The 21,301-nt window shown below is 39.5% G+C and overlaps 1 protein-coding gene across 3 annotated transcripts in view; it reads right to left on the bottom strand.

Annotated features, from left to right (window-relative positions):
- Positions 1–12,681: 12,681 nt before the first annotated feature.
- TRANK1 (tetratricopeptide repeat and ankyrin repeat containing 1) overlaps positions 12,682–21,301 on the bottom strand; it is a 53,996-nt gene continuing 45,376 nt past the window's right edge. The window contains exons 11-13 of one of the 3 annotated variants that reach the window (XM_038128036.1): positions 18,029–21,087; positions 16,310–16,411; positions 12,682–15,348 (exon numbers count right to left, since the gene is read on the bottom strand). In XM_038128036.1, coding sequence (XP_037983964.1) covers positions 15,236–15,348; positions 16,310–16,411; positions 18,029–21,087 — 3,274 coding nt within the window. In that variant the 3' untranslated portion in view covers positions 12,682–15,235. The remainder of the gene's footprint in view (positions 15,349–16,309; positions 16,412–18,028; positions 21,088–21,301) is intronic. The other 2 variants (XM_038128035.1, XM_038128034.1) reach the window with 2 other exon arrangements.

Raw genomic sequence — 21,301 nt, 5'->3', positions numbered from 1 at the left:
GTAAAGCCCTGTGGAAAGTATGTGCCAGCTAATCTGAATGAGAAATCCTTCCTCTCACCAGCTATGCCTTTTATTTACTTAACAAGATACAAATACAGCATCTGTCTTACGGGTTTTATAGAGAAAGGAGTGAAGTTTACAATGAAAACTTGATCAGAGTTGTTAGCCAGGCTTTATCCTCCCATGCCTGTGCTGGAGGACTGTGAAACATGCTCCAAGGATGCATTTCCCTTACAAGAAGCTGGTGCTGAAATGTGGCATACATGAGACACTTGTGTGAAACTGCAGATGTAGATCAATATTCCATCTTTGTATCTGAGTAATTAGAATTATCTACTGAATTTTCCATCAAATATGAACAAAAGAGACAGTCAGCCTTAACGGAAGATGTAAAAATGCCTAGTCTGTCTGCTTAAACCAGACTGCAGAAGAGAATATTTTATTGATCATTTTCTTCATTTTAGGGACAAATGTAGAGACACTATTCTTTAAAGAGAAAATGGGTATTCCATGTATAAATTTCACCTCCTTCAAGTAACTGGTTGTGAATATCTGGAGTTTCAGGTGTTTTTAAATACAGATCTACATACGTAGATCATACATGTGCCAATGCACACATTGGTTATACATCAATACTCTCCAATGTGTGACAAACTCCTAAGAAGCGGAGATGAGGAACTGAAATCAGTCTGTGCAGAACATTTTTTAATATTATGTCTTGAAAAGAGTGCAGACTGTCTGTTCCCGGCCCATTCAGCTGGAAGATTTAAGGAAGCTACACCCATTATTTCTTTTTACTCAGTGCTTCATGTCCTGTGGTGAGTGTGAACTGCACTTGAAAATCAAGATTGTAACAAAAAATTACCTCCCCAGTGAGCTGATAAGGGAAATGGCAGCACAATGTCAACAAATTCTTGCTTTATATTTTAAATTTGGGGGGGGCTTTAAGGCAGTTTTGTTAAATAATTTAATTTAGACAGAACAAAAAATTAAGGTTTCAAACCCGTATCTGTGTTACAGTTATGCAAGCAACTATATTGCAAGGGCATCGAAAATTTCTGCAGGCAATATTATCAGGTTATTAGTTTTGAATGTTCAGCAAGCACTCCAAAGGAGGACAATTTAGAGAGAATCATGCTGTGGTAAATACTGAAAGTTTTCAATAAGAATTCCTTCAGAATAGAGTCTGTCTGAGCCTAGGATGTTTTATGGCCACTTTTCCAAGAGAGAATTTAAAGGAAAGCTGAATCTCTGTTAAAAAGTCCATGAGTGGGTGCTGTTAATAACTCCAGTAGGTTGGGGATGATTGCACATGACTTGCAGCTTTGTTTATTCACTGAATATTAGATGACATGGCATAAATCCAAAGGGAAACAATTAGCATTCATGTGCTGAGAAACAAAGCAGAGCTGGTTCTTTTGCTTCTAAACTCTCAGAGGAGCGACCAAGGAGTAGATTTATGAAAGAGCTGAAAGTCACAGAAATGAGACTTAAATTCACCAAACCAAAATCACACTCTTAGGCATCTCTCCCCACCTCAGCGATGTCTAAGTTCTGTCAGAACCTTTGTTTTATGCAGAAGGTGTTTAGTGCAGAATTCATAACCACAGAGAGGTGATCAGGCTTTACCACCCCAGCCCTGGGCAACAAGATCTTGGTCCCTGGACCCCCTGACTTTCTCACCCAGGAAGTCTCTTAATGACTGTTTACATGGAAGGACCAGGCTTAAGAGGGAACCCTGCCTCCAGTTTGGCTTTGTGTTATGATCTCAGAGTGGCAGACATTGATGGTTCGAATATTCTGGGTGAAGAAAAGGCTCTCTGTGTTACCATTTTGAGTACAAATGCTCACACCATTTTGCTGTTGTCTTCAAGATGAACTTCTAGGAAGTGTCTCAGGGAGATGGATCCCATGTAGACACCAGAGCACCTTCAGGCAGAGATTCATTCTCCTCTCCATTATTTCCACATGCCTAGCTTGAGGTGGCTGTGCATTTTAGCTGATCTCATAAAATAAGTGTAAAGGCTGCACTGGATTGCATCCTGAAGAGTTTTATTCTCTACTTGAATTGTATACATTTCTGAGCAGAAGATTCTGGATTTCATTGTGGAGCCAAGCACCAGGCATTTGAGTGCCTAACACATTTACTGAACACATATGCCTTAATGTGCTTTCACTAAACAGAAAAGAAAGATGTACATTTGAGATCTGCACATCATTTGAGGTCATCTATTAATTGTTCATTACTCAATTGATACCAAAAAGAAAACCTAAATTAAAAAAAATAAACCCTCACAAATGCAGCTATCATCAAATGCACAGAAATCCTACAAGAGCTCAAAGAGAAAGGTAACATATGGGTAAGGCTGGAAAAGCTAATTTTAACATGATTTAGTTCAGTGAAGAACACATCCTGATTTAAAATGTGGTTTTATTCTTATCTCACATTGGTTATACTTAGTTATTTTTCTGAAGATTGATTCTCACTTTTAGCAATTATTAAGGCATACTATTTTGCAAGTTAGTGAGGCGTTTTTACTAAATTTGATACCTTTTCTTTGGTAACTAGAAGAAAGGATATTAGTGTTCTGATTTAGGGCAAATTTAGGGAGGAAATTTCTGAAGGGGTCCCTCTAGAAAGCAAATTCAAGCGGCCCTCCCCCACCTGGTTCAGGAGACAAAAACCTCCTTCAAGAAAACTGGAAAAAAAACCTGCTTATTTAACAAGCAAAGTATTCACAAGCATTTAAAAATATATATATATTAAACAATAAAACCTCTCACTGTTCTTAAGAGATGGCAAATTCAGGAAGTCATTGTTATGGGGTGTAGCTCAGCTCACTCAGTCTCTTATCAGCCCCTCCCGTGCTGGAAAATGCCACATCTCAGGCCCCATGGGCCACAGGTGGGAGATCCTGGTGTTTTTCTGGATTTTCAGTCTAAAGCAGAGCCGATCTGTTCCAGGAAAAAGAAAAGCCACAGCCCAGAGGACTTCACCGCCTCAGCTACCTAAAAAAAAACTAACTAAAAAGCAAAGGAGGGCTCTGTCCCGCCGTCTGTCCATGCTGCAGACAACACAGTCCAGGAGCAGGATGTGGGGGAGCAAGTGCAGTTTCTGATAACAAACTCCACACTTCTTTTCCCCCCTTTGCTCTCAGAAGCTGTCTTAAACTGGTGCAGAACTTAATATCCAGCATTAACAGAACAGATGATTGGGGATACAAGCATAATAAAGTCATCCGAGGACAATTAGACAACAGAACTGTTAGGCTGTATTCTATTCGAAAAAGGCAGATAATTCTTTTTGTTTCTAAGGGGATTCCCTTCTATTCATGATTTGGGTAAAGCTAATTTGGATGGAAATATCAATTATATATAATATGCAAAAACTTGATTACTTTAAGCAAATAAATACAATTTATTTGAATTATTTGAATTATTGAATTGAATTATTCAAATTATTTGAATAATAACAACACATTTATTGAATTATATTTTAAAGTTAAAACTATTTGAGTAAGGACTTCTTTGTTGTCATATGTCTTTCAAGACATCTAGAATCAGAGGAGTTTAACTCCTCCCCTTTAAGGTTTGTCATTAGGTTGTAAATTCTCTTCAACCCAGGTTTCAATACCCAATCAACTTGTCAAATTCTAATGGTCCTTGTATTGTATTAAGCTTTTAATGCAGAAAAAAGCATATAATTTATTCCTTCAGCAAATCCCACGCACCAAATCACGGGAGGCGATTTCACCTATTACACTGACTGGACTTCTGTGACTGACAGCAAATACAGACATTGTCCTCAGTGTGATTTAGAAGGATTTTGTAAATAACTCTAATCTGCAATATACATTTTCACAGCAATATTCAGGACATAAGCAGTAAACACATTTTAGTAGAAAATATTCATGACAGTGGGCCCAGTTGCATGCCTTTTTTTGAAGCCACGGTTGTTTTATTCTGTCTTTTCATACCAAGGGATAAAAAGAAACCAGCAAACATACATTTTAGTTTCTTTGTTAACCTACACATAACTTAGTCTGGAAATGGGTCAGTTAATGCTCTTTCATTCTGCTTAAGATATTTTTCTGATACATGAAGGAAAATAATTCTCTGTCAGTGTTTATAAGGCTGGTTTTGCTCAAGGCTCTTTATCTTGTCATGTCAATCAGCCAAGGCTAATATGTGTGACAGAAAGTAGGACAGAGATCCCCAAAGAGGGACAAAAAAATGAAATGACAAATAAGCTGGAAAAGATGCAGGGTCATTTCCCTTTCAGCCTCAGTGAAATACTTTGCTTTATGAGTCAGCATGGAAGATATAAATAGTTTGCAATGATATAAATAGTTTGCAATAACAAATATAGTCAGATGATGAATATCAGACATTGGCAGAATGTATTTTGTTACCTCGGTTTAGCAAGGCAGGAATAAACAGGACTGACTGATGTGAGATACCGCAGTTCAAAAGCATAAACCCGGGGATGAATCCATGTTTCGGTTACCTAAGCAATCAGCCAGAACACTGGGCCCTTGTGCAACACAGGCAGAATCACCTCACGAAGGCTGAAAAACAGCAGTCTTTACATTTGAGAACATCAGCTTAGGAAATCCTCCGATGTACAGAGACACCTCTCCCAGCCACAGCAATAAACACTTTTGAGAACCTGAGAAAGCAAACAAGAGGCTCATTGCCCTGCAGCCTCCTCTTAAATAGTATCGACGTCTAGTCCAACTGGCAAGAGAACATCCCTGTTTTGATTTCTGAGTAGATGAACAGGTCAGAAAGTCAGAGAATTTCAGAAAGTACACTTCAGCTTATACATTGAGACCTGACTGCCCTTGCACCTGAAGAATGTCACTCTGGTTTTGCTTGTTTTCTCTTTACGGCAATGAAAATAATCTGATTTTTACCAGGTTTACTACACTTTTCCCTAAGTATGAATAAGATTAATATGTGTTTGGAAGCATTTATGCTGATTACAAATAAAGTTCCTTCCAGTGCAGGGGCAGCAGAACCTACAGCTCTCTCTGAGCTCATGTTTAAACATTTCACCCAAATACATATATCTTCATGTAACCGCAGTTTTGACCTTGTTTTATAACACCAGTGTTTTTTTAAGGAAATGTGGAAAGCTAATTAATTTATATTGCAACAAATTATCAGAGATGATTTTTCTCTACCCCTCCCCCTACTTAAAACAAATGTTGAGGGAGGAATAAGTAAAATTTTGCAGGTGGAAACAATACAGATACTCTCGCTTCGTGATTCTCTCCCTGCCATTTTCAGATGAGAACATTTGCTTTCCAGGAGAGTTTTAAAGTCATCAGTTCTAATGAAAATGACAGGTAAATTGAGCCTGATCATGGAAAGCAAATGGCAGTGTATTCCGGGGGAGGCTGGGTCAGGCAGAACTGTTAGATGCTAATCGAACAGGCGGAATTAGCAGATGCCAATCCAGGTAGCTGGTCAAAGTCTGAACAACTTACACGGCGTGAGGTCCTGCTCTGGAAGCAGGAGATGACAGTAGCATGAAGTCCAGCCCTACAAACCAATATTCTTTTCTACCTAAATCTTGTCAGCACTATCTATTCCTGAATTTCTTCATCTCTGGATAGGAATGAGCAATACCTGTCCACTGGGATATCACAAAGCTCAGCTGTCCAGTGTTTGTAAAGCATTTTGACAGTCCCAGATGGAAGATGCTCTATGGAGAGTCGCCTCTACCTCCTTGATGCTGCTACACTTTCTAATCCACCCTTTTCTCAACTGGTATTTCATGCACTCTCCCTTGCAGACGAAGCAGTGAGCGAAGAGAAATGACAAAGTGCGCTTCCAAACTTCCCTCCCACTCACCTCTCCTCCATCTGTTGGAGAGAGAGATTTTATTTGCTGCAGAACTGCTGTCTGGCTAAAAATGTGAGCACTTTTTACAGCATGATCCCACTCTCTCCTCCACACACACCCACTGCCCAAGTGCTTCATTTTGAAATATGACACTGCTTCTAAGCTAATCCCCTGTGTAAGAAGAGGCTTCTACAGCCCATTTTATTAGGTGATGACTAAAAAGCTGCTGCAGAATCCCACATGGTGTTCACTGCTGATCACCTCCACCCTACCTATTAGGAACAGAAAGAAACAGAGGATATCCGACAATAAATACTATTTTTCCTCCTCTTTTCCCTGTCACAAACAGTCCAATTCAGTCATATGCCTCATTATTTCCAAATTTTGAGGCTTAATCCTGTGTTTTATGGCAAATTGGTATTTATCTTTAATACCTAGCTCCTGGAAGGAAGTGCTCACTTCAAATTTTCCGTTTCTTTTAAACAAAGCAGTAAGTCAAGTATTCCTGGATAGGAAGGGAAACTAGGCTTGACTGAAGACAGTCGAAAAGACTCAGGAAATAAAGGTACATAAGAAAACATCAAATTTCAATAAACATACAGTGCAATCCTATGGCTTTAAGGCCACAACTGTGCAACAATTCCAAATTGTGGATCTGACAATATGAGGAGTGGGGGGAAGTTTGTGGTCATGGAATACAAAATTGTCCACCGTGTGTAATTAAGCAGAATATCAAAACCTGTTTTCAGACAGTATCTTAGTCCAGATTCCAAGGTCTGGACTTGAGATGCTGCTGAAAGAGAAAAAACAAAATAATTTAGACAAAAAAGAGAGACATTGTCTAATATATCACTGAGGTGAAACCTCTTAACTTCAAAAACCTCCCAACTCCATTCTTACTCTGGATATTGTCGTTTTCATAAAGGAAAGGTTTGTATGATTTCAGATTTTTTTCAGTTTTCATGATTAAAGGAACTATTTTTTCCCCAAGTACCTTTAGTGGTCTCTCTATCAATCAAACTAGGCAGACAGATAATTTTATTCCACATTTTCAGGTAATTTTTTTAGTAATCTTTGCAGAAGGAGTTACAAAATGGGGGTGGCTGTGATGTCCAGTCATGAAGAAGGCAAGTTACTTTTTGGTGGAATTGCCTTGTTAAGATTTAGGGCTTGAACATTTCAATGATCTCAGACTTAGGGGAGAAGGATGTATTACTATAACAGACAAAAAGAATGCAGAATTTACAGGCCACAAGGACATTTGAAAATCTCCCACAATAAGGAAAAAACTAACAAGCCAACTCAATGAACTTTGCTGAAATCACCTCTGAGTGGGAAAAGGTAATTCTGGCAGGGGGAGTTCATGACCACTGATTCAAGAAACCCACTGACTGAAGAGAAAAATTGAGCATGTGGACTAACGAGCATAAGAAGTGAGGGATTGAACCAGTAGAAGACAGAATACTAATTAGTAAGAGAACTGTGTAACTTGAAGCAAGTGAACATTAATGCCTTTGTCTGCTAAAATATATAAATAGTGAAAGTTTTTGATAGCCATTGTGATGGCTTAGTGGATTTGCCACTCAGCACCCATTTTTGTGCAGAACTATAAATAAATACCTCAACTCTGCATGTGGAATGATGTCGTGCATGCTGGGTTAAAGAACCATATTTTGAGACAACATTTGGAAGATAAGCATCAGACAAGACATGGCATTTTCTCTTCTTTCTCACCCCAATTTGGTTAGAAGGAATATGAGGATGGAAATCCATACTACAACTTTGAACCTATAAAGATTGTGTCCCTTTTTCCATAAGGACACAACTTCTTCAGATTGTCCTCTAGCAATTTCAATCAAAAGGCTTCAGTCAGATAAGCAGATGCATCACTGTTTCCAATTAGAGGCCCAGGCTAAATGACTAGGTGATTACAGTTCCTATTAAAAACCCATTACACCTAGAAGAAAATGTTTTTCATTTGGGGAATGGTGACTACTCCCAAGTGATGACCCCAGCTTTGGACAAGATTCAATCAATCCTGACAGCTGCTCAAGAAAGTTATAGCTCCTGCCAGGCAAAAGGGGACTGTCTAACCTAGGTCCTCAAAAGGGGGAAGTTCAGCATGTTTTTCTTGCCTATTCACAAGCCACAAGAACTTCAGAAAGATCCTCCAGCAAAAAACAGACGGAGTTAGCAATTTATGAACTAGGCAACACAAAGTATGCAAGGTGAGGCCATAAAGAAGGACTCATGTCTTTAGGCCGGCGGTGGAAATAGGAAAAAAATCCCCACTCCATATCAATATTTACTGATCAGTAAAAAACAGTAACCTAATTTTAATTCACAATGCAAAACATACTCCACACAACAACCAAAACCTTTTCTTCGCCCCTGCAACCAGACTGCTGCACAGAGCTATAAATACCCCAGCTCACAGGTACAGTTCATTGTACTACAAGTTTATTCCTTTTTTAAACATCAGACACCTCCAGCAAAAGTAAAGAATGGTGACAAAATAGGAATGTAACATCAGGAAATTCCTTCCTGTTAGCTGGTGTTCAATCTTGTCTGAGTAACACTGGCTTGAACAGCAGAGACATTCAAAGTGATAGGGTCAAGAAAAAGTGAGAGTTATCCAGGCATGTTATTTACAGAGACAAGCAGAACAACTTGGAAATTGGTTTTTTGGCACTCACTTATTTATTTCAGCTTGATCTTTCTGTTCTTTATACAGGTCTCTAGCCAAGAGTTCCTTGTTAACTGCTCAAAGTGCATCTTTCAGGGAAACTTGACCATGTTCTATCTCACAATTGTAGAAAACACAGTTCTGCATTATTTGTTAAAACTAAGTATTTAAGTGCTTTATATCTGCCCAATAATCATGGTTCAAATACATTCCATAGCACTGCTAACTAACTCCAGTGAAAGGCTATCATACCGGATTGCAAAGCACCAGTAGCTCTAATATCTCCCAATTCCAAAACTGATGGAGTTATGTGAGCAATGTTAGTATCTGCATTTAAGGGAAGACAAGGGCAGGAGTAGCCTCATCAGTATGGGGATGGCCATCACTATGGGAATGAGGCAGTCTTCCTTACCTTGAAGGTAATGTCAGTTTGACCTTGACCCTACACAGCAGCAGACTGACCAGGGGAAGGAAAGGACTTCAGAAGAAAATGTGTGGGATTAGCAACTGGCCAGTATCAAACCCAAGATACTAGTCTGCACCACGCTTGGTTTGACCCTGTAGCTCTATTATATGCCCAGAACTGCCATATTTTGACAAACACAGTAGCTCAGCATGTCACCTACCTCCAAGTCCAGCCAGGATCCAGAAAATAGGCAGCTCTTTCTCATCATCTTCTTCAGTTCAGTAAAGCACTCCCTAAGGTTCTTGCATACCATGGGCATCCTCATAAAACAGTTACTGTTGACTAGCTCCTGAATCAGAGGGCTCTCCCAGGGAACAGGAGGTCCAGGCTTAACTGGACCTATCCACCTATCACTCAACAGTGATGAGCCTGGTTGGGGGGCTGCTGGTAATCCCACCTCTCCTACTGAAACTGCTTCACTGCACAATAAATTCAGCATTCATTTATTAAGGAAAGGGTACTCAAGCCTGCCCTGGAAATCAAGCACCACCAGTACTGGAGGTGCAGGCCCCTTTCCAAGATCCGGTGGATCTCTTTCATGTGTAGGACTGCTGTGTTGACACCTGCAACTCAAATGCATGTATTCCCTTCCTGAATGGGTTCCACTTCCACCCTCTTCTGGCTCCAAAATACCCTGAATTAGGCACCTTCAGCGGCAGCTGCAGTGAATGTTTTCTAGGCAATTTGGCATCCGATGGCTCAGCGCATCCTCCTGGGAGGGCTGAGTTTGAAACCTGGCTGTCTCAGCAGCCTAAAGAAGTATTCCAGCCACTCAGCTATTACATAAGTATCCATCATCACATATTCCTCCAAGCAAAATTTTCTGTCTCCTGGTGAAAGTGAAGAACTCTGATCTATTCTTTTGACAGGGAGATGCCTGAAGGCTTCCATGCTCCACACTTCAGACACTCCTTCACCCAGACTTCCCCAGCCAAAGCTCCAGTGATACCAAGGGCTTGTAACTCACCTGTATTCAGCAGTTTCCTTTCTGCACGTCTTCTGACATCTGAAACACCATTTTAGATCACCAGCACCTTTCAGCTCTTCTGCTCTGTAAACCTTGAGGTAACCAACTTTCTCCAGAGAAATTAGGCACCTGAATTATTCTGCTTCAGCATCTTGTCCAGATACTCTGTTCAAGGGCTCTTCTAGATTTGCAGAGCCTGTCCATAACTACTATTAATGCAGTACAAGACCAGCTAATCCTACAATGAATGGTACAGAGATACATAGCACTGAACTCGGGTAATGTAGCTTCAGTGAAGGTCTACTCAACCCCTCACAAAAGAGAATTGCAAGGATTTACTTCCCCAAGACCTAATGAAAACTATCTTAGGGTATCACTATTATTTATTTGAGAATTTTGACATTTGCAGAATGTTGAAGAGGAAACCTAATTCTGTCAATTGTTTGCCAAAGTTTCGGTGCTGGTTTGCATCGGACAGTTTAGAAACAAGTCGATCAGAAGACCACTGAAAGTAACTTCTAAATGTCTAGATATGACCATTATTTAAATCACTAGCAACTACACCTTTAAACATGAAACTCTCTGCTTGGCCTAAGCAGAAGATGGACTGTAGGAAGGTAAGAATCTCCTACCAATCTCTTTCCAAAGAAATTGGAACTATTTCTATAGATCAAGCAGCACAGAATGACCATACAGGCTTCCAAGACACTGTAACCCATCCTCTTGCAACAAGGCAGGATGAACAGAGCAGAGTATGAACACACACTACCTGTGCACATGCATATACCATGCTCAGATGACAGGCTGAAAACAGTTACAGAAGTCCATGTCAAAAACCTGAAATAAATGTTCTAATTCTCAGAATACTTATTTGTAATGGTTATTAACCAAACAATTCAACTGCTTTGGTGTTTTGGTATCTGGCTCTTTAAGTATTTCACACCAATGCTGAGTACGTGTACAGTCAGAAACCCTGGTGTACGAATGTAGTTGTGAAAATTACAAAATAAAGTATTCAAACTCTTCCATTCCCCACCACACTAGCTCTTAGAGAGAGCGTTAAGGAAGATAACTCAAAATTTCTGCCATCTGCCACACCAGGATAAAGAGGAGGGGTGTTGCCTGGTACTTTGCTAATACATTTCTGAATTATGAGCTAACAGAAAGACATGCCACAAATCTAATACCAAGGTGTCTCTGGGTCTTGCTGTGGAAGTGTAGACATGAAGGTTTTAATGAAATCTGAATTAAAGAATAGTTTGGATTGGAAAGGACCTCAAAGATCACATAGATCCAGCCCCCCTGCCATAGACAGGGACACCTTACACTAGACCACCTTGCTCACAGCCCCATCCAACCTAGCCTTGTACACTGCAAGGGATGGGGTATCTACAACTTCTCTGGACAACCTGTTCCAGTGCCTTATCACCCTCACAGCAAAGAATTTCTTCCTAATCTCTAAACTAAACCAGTTCTCTCTCAGTTAAAAGCTGAGAGTCTCCCTCATCCTGTACATGTCCTTGTAAAAAGTCCCTCTCCAGCTCTCCTGTAGGACACCTTTAGGTAGCAGAAGATACTCTAAGGGGTCTCCGGAGCCTTCTCTTCTCCATGCTGAACAACCCCAACTCTCTCACGCTTGTTTTCACATGAGAGATGCTCCAGCCCTCCCATCATCTTCATGTCACTTCTCTGGACTCATTCTAGCAGGTCTACACCCTTCCTGTGTTGATCAACAATAACCATTTCAGAGACATTCGAAGTGATAGGGTCAGATACAGATACAGTAGTGTGTCCCTATCGTATTTTCATTACCACTTTGTTATTGCTGGTTATACTTTTTTAGCTCTTCTTTTCTGTATTTAACTTTCTAAATGCTCCAACAAAAATGCTGAAGCTCAGTAGCAACAGCTGTGGTCCCTTTCATGCAAGGAAGGGTGCTTCCTAATTGGTTTTCAGCAAATACTGTCACAGGGGTTTCTGGCAGAAAATTGATATATTTACAGAGATAAGACAATTTCTTTCTTCCTATGTGTTCAGTAAGTACAGCGGTAAAAGGCTTCCCTTTAGGAATGACAGCAAATGCTTAAAAAATGGCAAATGTTTAAATTATTTGCTGAGTCAGAGTTTGTAACAGCTGACTTTTAGGCAAGTGTTTTGGAACAAAACTGTGGGCAGTGTAATGAAAAAAATGCTTTTAAGAGAAATAAAAGGAAAAGGTGAAAAGTACACATAATTTACCACACAGTTCTTTGTGTTAATATGAGGTTCAAGGAAGCAAGAGATTTTTTTTCTTGAGGAGTCTGAAATTTGGAGACTTGTCATGTTTAGGACCACACACCCCATCTTCCAACTGCAGCAAATAGTTTGTTCTTCTTTTTCATTTAGGTGTAATTTTTGTTATCACCAGGGAGAGAGATTTTAAGTCACCAGTTTCTGAGCTTTTGAAGCCTTTTCAAAATTCTTTTCAACATGGCTTAGACAGGCAGAAGTGGGTGGATTAGCTCAACAGCCTGCATCCACTGCTTAGTTCCAAGGTTTCAGTGCAATATGCATCTCACACATACTGAGGCACCTGTCGTGGGTCTTCAGCCCTTTGAGTCACAGGCGTTAGCTGGTGCCAGAACACTGGGGCTTCCACCAGAGGTGAGAAAGATTTTTTAAAAAATTAGGAAAAAAACAGAACAAAAAAATCCCACAACCCAAGGGTATATCTGGACAAACTCACTTTGCTAATGTAATATGTAAATAGGATTAATACACTGAGGTTGCTCTTATCTGAAGAGACTGCCATGGAAAAGGAAGATTCATGTTTATTTACGGAGACCAGCACAGGGGAAAAAGCCCTTAAAGCAGTGACATTGGTCTGGAGATCCAAGTAGATTTCCCATCTCTGCTTGAACATTACTGAAATCTTGACCTAATCCATCCCTGAAACTGGAAGCTTTGAAGTTTGAATCGCCATTATTTTTGTCTAGCAGTCATTATTTCATATGTTATTGAAATAAATTCCATCTGGGAGTGCTGATTCAAAGTCAGAGAAAAACCAGTGGGTTGCATGGAACCACATCAAGAATCACAGGTCCTTGAGATTAAGCTCTTGGTAACTTCTGTTGTTATCTCTTTTTCTTTGTTTCCCCTTTGCTTGGTATTTTGCAATAATGTTTAACTTGTTTGGTTCTTTTTTTTTCATAAAGAGAAAGAAAAAGTATAGCATAATTCAATCTTTAAAATGTGGCCAGCAAGGATTTTGAAATTGTAACTGTTCTTAAAAAGTTTAGGTAGTGTTTACTGCCACAAATGTAAACAGTAAAGCTGGGAAACTAACCAGGAAATTTTCTGCAAAATACCAATCATTACAAAAAACAAAGCCAAATAATTTACATTAATGATCCAGCTTTCTTAATTCTTGACTTCCATACAGTGCAAGTGACTAGCATTACATTTCATCAGTGTATGTTTCCAAACTATCTTCTAAATCCTTGCTTAATGAATAAGACTTCTTTAAGAAGAAACATCTGGAAAGAGACTTTTACAATGCAATAGAAAATTATTACTGCTGCCCACATAGCTCCATTCTACAGCAGCATTTCATTTTTTTACCCATGTAAAATGTCCCATTTCCACAACACTGAGCATAATAATAAGTGATTTTTTTTAAAGGTAATTATTGAAGCAATTTGTTATGTATACAAAGACAAACCCTTTTAAAGGCAAAATATTTCAACAACTAAATAATACTCTAATTATGTTTAACACATAAGTGTTTTAATTAAAAAGGTTACTAAAGGAGACTACATGTTGTGGTTTAAGCCCAGCCTGCAACTAATTACCACACAGCTGCTCACTCACCCTCCAACCTTCTCTGTGGGATGGGGAGGAGAATTAGAAGAAAAGGTAAAACCTGTGGGTTGAGATAAGAACAGTTTAATAACTGAAATTAAGTCAAATGCAGTAATAATTACAATAATAATAATAATAATTTCAATGAAAAAGGAGGTAAAAAAGAGAGGGCGGAATAAAACCCAAGAAAAACAGCGATGCCCAACACAACTGCTCACTCCCCCGACCGACGCTCAGCCCCTACCCCATAGTGATCAGCCCCTCCTGTCCACCTCCTCCCAGTTTATATGGAGAAGATGTTTTAGGCTATGGAATGTCCCTTTGGCCAGCTGGGGTCAGCTGTCCTGGCCATGCTCCCTCTCAGCTTCTTGTGCATGCCCTGCTCTCTAGCAGAACCTGGGGAACTGAAAAGTCCTTGACCGACGTCAAGCACTGCTCAGCAACAACCAAAACATCAGTGTGCTGTCAACCTTATTCTCATCCTAAATTCAAGTACACAGCACTGTACACCTATTAAGAATAAAATTAACTCTATCCCAGCCAAAACCAGGACACTACAGTATCCTGGACACACCGAGATTCCATCAGAATAAAGTGACGCTCTGGACCCAACTTACAAATCTTACTCATGCAGGCACATATGGCTTTCAGAAAGCACTCAAAAAATAAGACAAGATCAAGTGATTTTAAAAATTTTACAGGTTTTATAAAAACATTATACATTACAAAAATTTATCAAAAAAAACCCTTATAATTAAACCTTACAAAGCTCTTAAAATGTGTAACACTCTTTAAAATTAGGATTATCCATTTTTTTCAATAGGTACAGATAGAAGTTTATATCAAAGCTTTATCAAATAGAAGAAGCTTTCATACCTATCTAATCAGAAGAAAATACACTGTCAGAAATATGAATGTGTTTAGAGATTTCTTGTCTATAAAAATAGAAAAGAGGGATACTGTGAATATCTCACCTGAAGACTCAAAAAATTCTAAACATACCAAGACTCTTAAAATCAGAGAAATTATCAATATATTTTTCTGAGGAGTCCAGCTCAGAAGAATGATGATGCAAGGAAAAAGAAAAAAAAAAAAGAGTGGAAAAACACCCCTGAGATAAATCAGAACATTAATTTTTTTTTCTACTTGCTTGTTTCTTTGGCTTTTGTTGCTTTTAAGCTATCACATAGGTTTGAAAGGAAATTGGTCCAGTCATAGGTTTTAACAATCACATTATCATAACAACGGTAATTATTCTGACACAATACAAGCAATTAAAAAACCCAAATTAAACACAGCATAAGTTGCTCTTTTTCTTCAGACTCTTCTGATTTCTGATCCCATCCCTCTATTTTTCAAAAAAAAAATTAATTCTAAACATAGATTATTAAGAGGATAAAACAGTCATCTGGAATAATTTTTCAAATTATAGTTTCCCATGTCTTCCTTTTTTCCTTGAGCGTTTTTTATGAACAAGTTCTTCAAAAGCCATAATTTCATCTTCCACTTCATTGTCCAAGTGTTTATCATGCACCAAGCCTACATTAAAAACAATAAATTAATGCAGAATGGAAAACCCCAACACCTTTTTCTCTTAACAGCATGACAAGCTGTGTCACTGCTATTTAATGTCAGCAATATACCTTCACATGTGCATAATCATGTTTAAAAAGTATTTAGCTTAATATGACAATGTGCTTAAGAGCTCTGCAACGAAGCAGCGACTGCTAAGCCATTTGCTGCACTAGTAACTATTTTCACACTGAAAATCTGTTTCTATTGTTATTTTCTTCACCTTTTCTAAGAAGTCTGTCTCAAGATTCAGTTTCAGCACACGCTACATTTCTTTGCTGACTTCCAAGACAGACTATAAGGTTCCTTTATAGACTACAAGAGCACACCCTCTCCTATTAACTGCATCTGCTGGAATAGGAAGAGGCAACCCAAGGCTTTATCACAACCAATTTTTTCTAAAATTGAGCTACTTTAATGCTTTACATGCAGTACATTTTGTAAGTCTTCATTGCTGCTAACTGTTGCAATCCCACCACCTAAATATATGTTTAAACATATATTTAGGTGGAGGGAATTTTCATAAATATATGAAAATTCAGGGAGGCACAATGATGTCTTAAACTTGCCCTCAGAGATCTGTGATGCAATAGACTGCACCAATGTATGCTACTTTTTGTATGAAACCAACAGAAATGGAAGTGAAAATAAAAGAAACAAATACAAGCATCCTTTATCAGGCTGGGATCCACTGAAGGCCAGAGAGAAGTCTTGCTCCACTCTGGCCACCCTGTATGCAGCTGCTCTGCTTTGAAGAGCCACTGAGGGAAAGCCTGGCTACCTCATGTTTTCCAGAGTGCCCCTGTGGGAGTGCCTCTCAAAGGTCAGTGAATATGCACAATGCTGCTGAGTGGGAGACTGAAGTGATGCTTAGAGACCACTACTGAACAGTAGTGGGCACAGAAAGCTGTGCAATTTTAAAACATACCTTCTTCTGTTCTCCTGTGAGAGTCCATTTGCTTCAGCCACTTACGAGCATCATCAATGGTGTCAACCAATTTGCTGGCATGTCTGGTTATTACTTCTTCAGCTGAAATGGAGCACAGTTAACATTCTGTGAGAACGCTTAGCTGAGAAATGGACAGCAGCTAAAAGTCAAGCACAAAATGAAGTTACACAGAGCCATGTGGGATGACAATGCCGCAAACCCAGAAGTCATGGTCACCAGTGATCTCATGTGGGGGATAATTCACTAATGTGGATGAAGATGATGTATGTATTACTCCCCATTCTAATCAACATTACTAGCACTATCAGAACAGAATTTCTACATCCTTATGCTGCCCCTTTTGAGTTACGTCTGAATCCTGAAAACATTCTACTTCATTTTTTGGGTTATAAAGTTCCTGACACTCATTATTTCTCTGAAATTATACAAATCAAAGTCAAACATGGACCTAAAATGGTACAGTCTTTGCTGAACTGCGCCATTAAGAACCTCAAAAATGCCTGTTATAAAGAGAGGGAAAATTAGTCTCAGAAAAAAATAATTTCTCTCTATATATTTTTCACTGAGTAGAATAACAAGGTAACATTCATCAAGCAATTGTCATAACAAAATCCACTATTACCTAATTAAGCCTACCATATCCATCTTATTCATCACTATCATGGTTCACTTAGCAGGAAGTCAAGTAAACAATAAGCTAAATTTCATGGACTTCATCCATATGTCAAATTTTCCACTAGAAGTAAAGATAAAGCTTACACGTGAAGAGCACAATCTAACATTTAGTTACAAATTTAACATATTTCACTGATCAGAGCTGATGAACATATCAAGTACTACAGTTTTTCACTACTGTCAGACATCAAAGGCAAAATGACAGCTTGACAGGATTGGTGGATTTCTACCAGTGAAGCCAGTAACAATGTTAAGACTTAAGCTGTCACTTTCCCAAAGCAAGTATACTAAACAGTTTTGCTTCTAGGCCACTCATTCACTAATTCAATTTTGCTTGCAAAAATCAGCATAGAATAATGCTTTAAGCATATAAAGGGCGGCAGGGGGGAATCTAATATCAAAATATGTATCTCAAGCACCATAATTTACTAAACTTTTTAATACCAATGTTGCCTTTGAGTACCTGACACACCACAGATTTGAGGTTAAGTATCCACTTTTGCTCAGCCCTAGCAAAATTACCAGTTCAAGGGCAGAATAATCCTTAGTCAAAGGATATCCTTAGTTAAAAACTCCTTAGCAGAGATATCCTTAGTCAAAAACTCCGAGTACTCCTACCAGGCTACCCCTCTGGCTAGCAGAAGTAAATAGGAAACAGTAGAAACAATAAAAAAATAGTAAACATGACCTGTCAGTAAAGCTGCAAAGTTGCTGTAAAACTGTGTAGAACTATGTAGGTTCAGAGAACATAGTACATCATGACCATGTAAAACTCACTTTACTATCTATAAAAATTCACTACTGTTCACTTTTCCTCTACTATGTTACTCATTAAGTTGGAAGAGTTTAGAATGTATTTTGAGTATTTCCAGCTCTCTCAGTTCTTCTTTTCATCAGCTACCTGAAATACCTGGAAATATTTTTCTCTTGACCACATTAAGATTTTCAAATGGAGCTTTGCCAGGTCAAGCAGTTTGGCCAAAAAACTGACAAATTGTTTAAAGAAAACTGGAAAGGTCCTACCTCTGGCCCAGGCTTTTTTCTCATAGATTTCCTCTACTGCATCTGAAATTTTTTTAATATTCTCTTTGATTTTCCTCTGGCGTAAGTTGGAACCTTCTTTATATGCTAAATGGTCTCGGGTGTACTCCCTTCCTGTAATGGCCTCCACTACTTCCAGTCCATCATGTATTATTGGATCTATGTCTCTTCTGAAAAACTCAGCATAGTGTCTGTAGGCAGCATGGTTATTTGTGTGTTCTTCTGTGTTTCTGTGCTCCATATAGGCCTCACTGGCCACAGCAATTGCATTTCCTTCTGCGTGCAACTTTTCTTCCCCGCTGCTCTCAGTTGGTGTCAGAGGTTCAGAAGTGTCTGCCTCCATGCTTTCTGACCGGCTGAAATAGTTCTCAGAGCTTTGGATGAATCTGACTCCACAGAGGTCACACTGGGTTTGGTCAATATCAGCTCTTTTGAATATCTCTGATAAAAATTCCTCTTCTTTCATTGCAACAGGATGAACTCTGGAGCGGGCCTTCCTTTTCCACTTCACATATAGGGAAATTAAACGGAACACACGATACAGCTGGCGTTGAGCAGATGCTTTCTGCTCTTGCTTCTGTTGCTTGCTGAGTGCAATGACTTCCAGGGGATCCTTTTGGTCCTCTAAGCAGTGAACCTCTTCAAATTCCTCTTCCAGCTCATCAGCATATTCTGTTTCATCCAAAGAGCTTACAAATCTGTGAAAGTTTACGCGTTCATACTGGATGCCCCGTATGGGTGGATGGCCCTGAGTGTAGGCAGTGTCCCACTTCCAGCGGCAGTCAACCAAGTGCTCTTCATCTCGCTCTGTCAGCAGCTCTTGCAGGCTTGCAGCAACTTCTCTTACATGTGTAGCATCACCCACTTGTTCCACGACCCTCAGCAATCTTTCGGGTACTTTAGAGGGGGTGTCTTTTCTCATTGATTTCAGCAAGGCCTTAATTTCAGGAAAGAGGTGGCGTAAGAGGGATCTATCTTTAGAACTCTGCACCTGGTCAGCATTCAGTAACATCACCAAGCACAGCACTACTGTCCGCTCAGCCTCCCCTGAAGTTATGCAGTCAAGATCCCCGAATGCATCCAGGAGGACATTGAACCTCCCATGAACACCACACAAGACTTCTGCTAGATAACAGAGATGAGATCTGAAATAGTATACAGCTGAATTTGTGTCCTGCGGTCTGTACTCCTGTATAATAGAGAATGTGTCTTTAAGTTCTTTGTAATGGTCCTGGTGTCTGAACAAAAACTCCCAGTAATGAAGGAGAGCAATGTAACTCTTTGGAAGGCAGAGAGTAATGTTCTTGGCAAGACGCATCAGGACAGCACAACACAGAATATACTGGAATTCCAGCAACATCACTGTATTTCCTATGCTTGGAATCAGGTATCTTGTGCATTTCTTGATTAGGACATTCATGAAACGGAAAAAAAATCTTCTACAGTTTTCCGGGTTCTTGTGAACATAGAATTGCTCAAGTGAATTTTCAAGAAGCCGAATGAAGCACAAGTGCGTTTTTCCTGCATTTTCAGCATTCTTGTCAGGTAGCAACATACCATGTCTGCCCTCTATTCCTTTGGTCTTTTCTTTGGAACTTTTTGCCTTTGCCAAAGCAAACATTAGCTCTTTGTTATAATTATCCTCTTCTTTAAAAAGAAGTTTCTCAAATTCTTCAGGATATCCTGAAGATAAGATAAGGACCTTCATGGCACTTAGCCACAAGTCAGTTGATTCTCTTCTGGCTGCAATGTCTTCATTATTAAACTTAAATGCAATGTACTTCCTCAACATCTCTCTACAAGGTTTGGAAATAACACCACTGAATTGCAGTATTTCTTTGCATGCCTTTGGGTTCTCAGACAGTATTCTCAAATGAAAATGATTAGGAAAAAACATTCCTAGGAGGGCTTTACATGATGCATATTTGTCAGAAGTCAAAATGTCCTCAAAGGTTCTGCACTGATTCAGTAGCTCCTTAGGGAAAGTGCCTGTGGCTTCCAACAGCAGTCCATTTATTGCCACCAGATGCATTTTACACTGAAATATTGTCCTCGCTTCATGACGCAACAAGGGTCTGTGGTAACCCTCACAGGTTTTATCTTCACAGTTCAATCCAGCAATGAACTTCATACAAATATCAGGGTACTTCTTGCTCAGTAACTCATGGGTGATAAAGCACAACCTGCTTAACAAGTGCTGCTTCAAAGCTGATTTTACTTTCTCTGTGCTTACTGAGAAATCACCTTTTGCCTTCCTCTCTTTTAGACTTTGCTTGTCTAACAAAAACTTGATAATGGGTTCAGCTTCATTTTGAGACACCTGGCAACTGTCACCTGTTGGGACAATCCCAAAATAGGCAAAGCATAATTTCACCATATCTTTCTCTGCATTGGTGGCTGCTTTCTTTAGACCACTGACAAGACTCAGAAGAGCCATTAAGCCACGTGTTGCCATGAAGAGGATGTTCTGGCTAGGAGTGCTGCAGCGACATAACGCAAACAGAACTTCAACTGCACCAGCAGAATGATTCAGAGATAGGAACTGACAGTACGCGTTTCTCAGCTTCACAAAGTCTCCTTTCAGAGCTCCCTGCAAAAACACAGCCTCAGCAATGCCAGACTTCTGCCCAGTTTGTTCACAAAGTTCAAGGGCTTCTCTTAGAATGCTCTCCATGTTCCCCAGGTGTGATTCTGAACCACGACTCAGCCTGGCACGTGCTTCAGCAAGCAAACACGATGCGCGAAACTCTTTTACAGCTGTGAGGTTGGCTGCTTCCAGAGCAAACCCGTGCTGTTTCATTAACCTCGCAGCCTCCTCCTGGCGATCCTTCCTTTTCAGTAAGTCTGCTGTTTGGTGCAAACATCCACGAGACTTCAGAAACTCAAGCTGATCCTCTATATCAAGTTTTGAGAGGACTTGCATCATTTCCTCAGTCCTGTTCATATTCAGGTATTTTGCAGCTGCTTCCAAATACAGCTGATTTGCTGTACAGGAGAGTTTGGAAGACATTTGTCCTTTTGCATTCAACATATCTTCATATCTGAAATAACAGATACATCAATTTACTGCCACAGATTACAAATCTAGACAAAAAACCCCAACAAAACCATTAAAGAAATAGCTTCCCCTAGAAACCCTTCCTACAAAAAGGTCACCTGTTTCATGTGATATGCCTGTCAGGTGAAAGAGGATCACATAATCTTAAAAGATCTACAGAAAGAAATTAATTACAACATGAGGCTGTCAGAATCAAG

Source organism: Motacilla alba, chromosome 2, assembly GCF_015832195.1.
Source record: "Motacilla alba alba isolate MOTALB_02 chromosome 2, Motacilla_alba_V1.0_pri, whole genome shotgun sequence".
In the NCBI taxonomy this organism is placed as follows: domain Eukaryota; kingdom Metazoa; phylum Chordata; class Aves; order Passeriformes; family Motacillidae; genus Motacilla; species Motacilla alba.
Note: the sequence above shows the minus strand (reverse complement) of the source record. Positions and strands in the feature narration are given on the sequence as shown.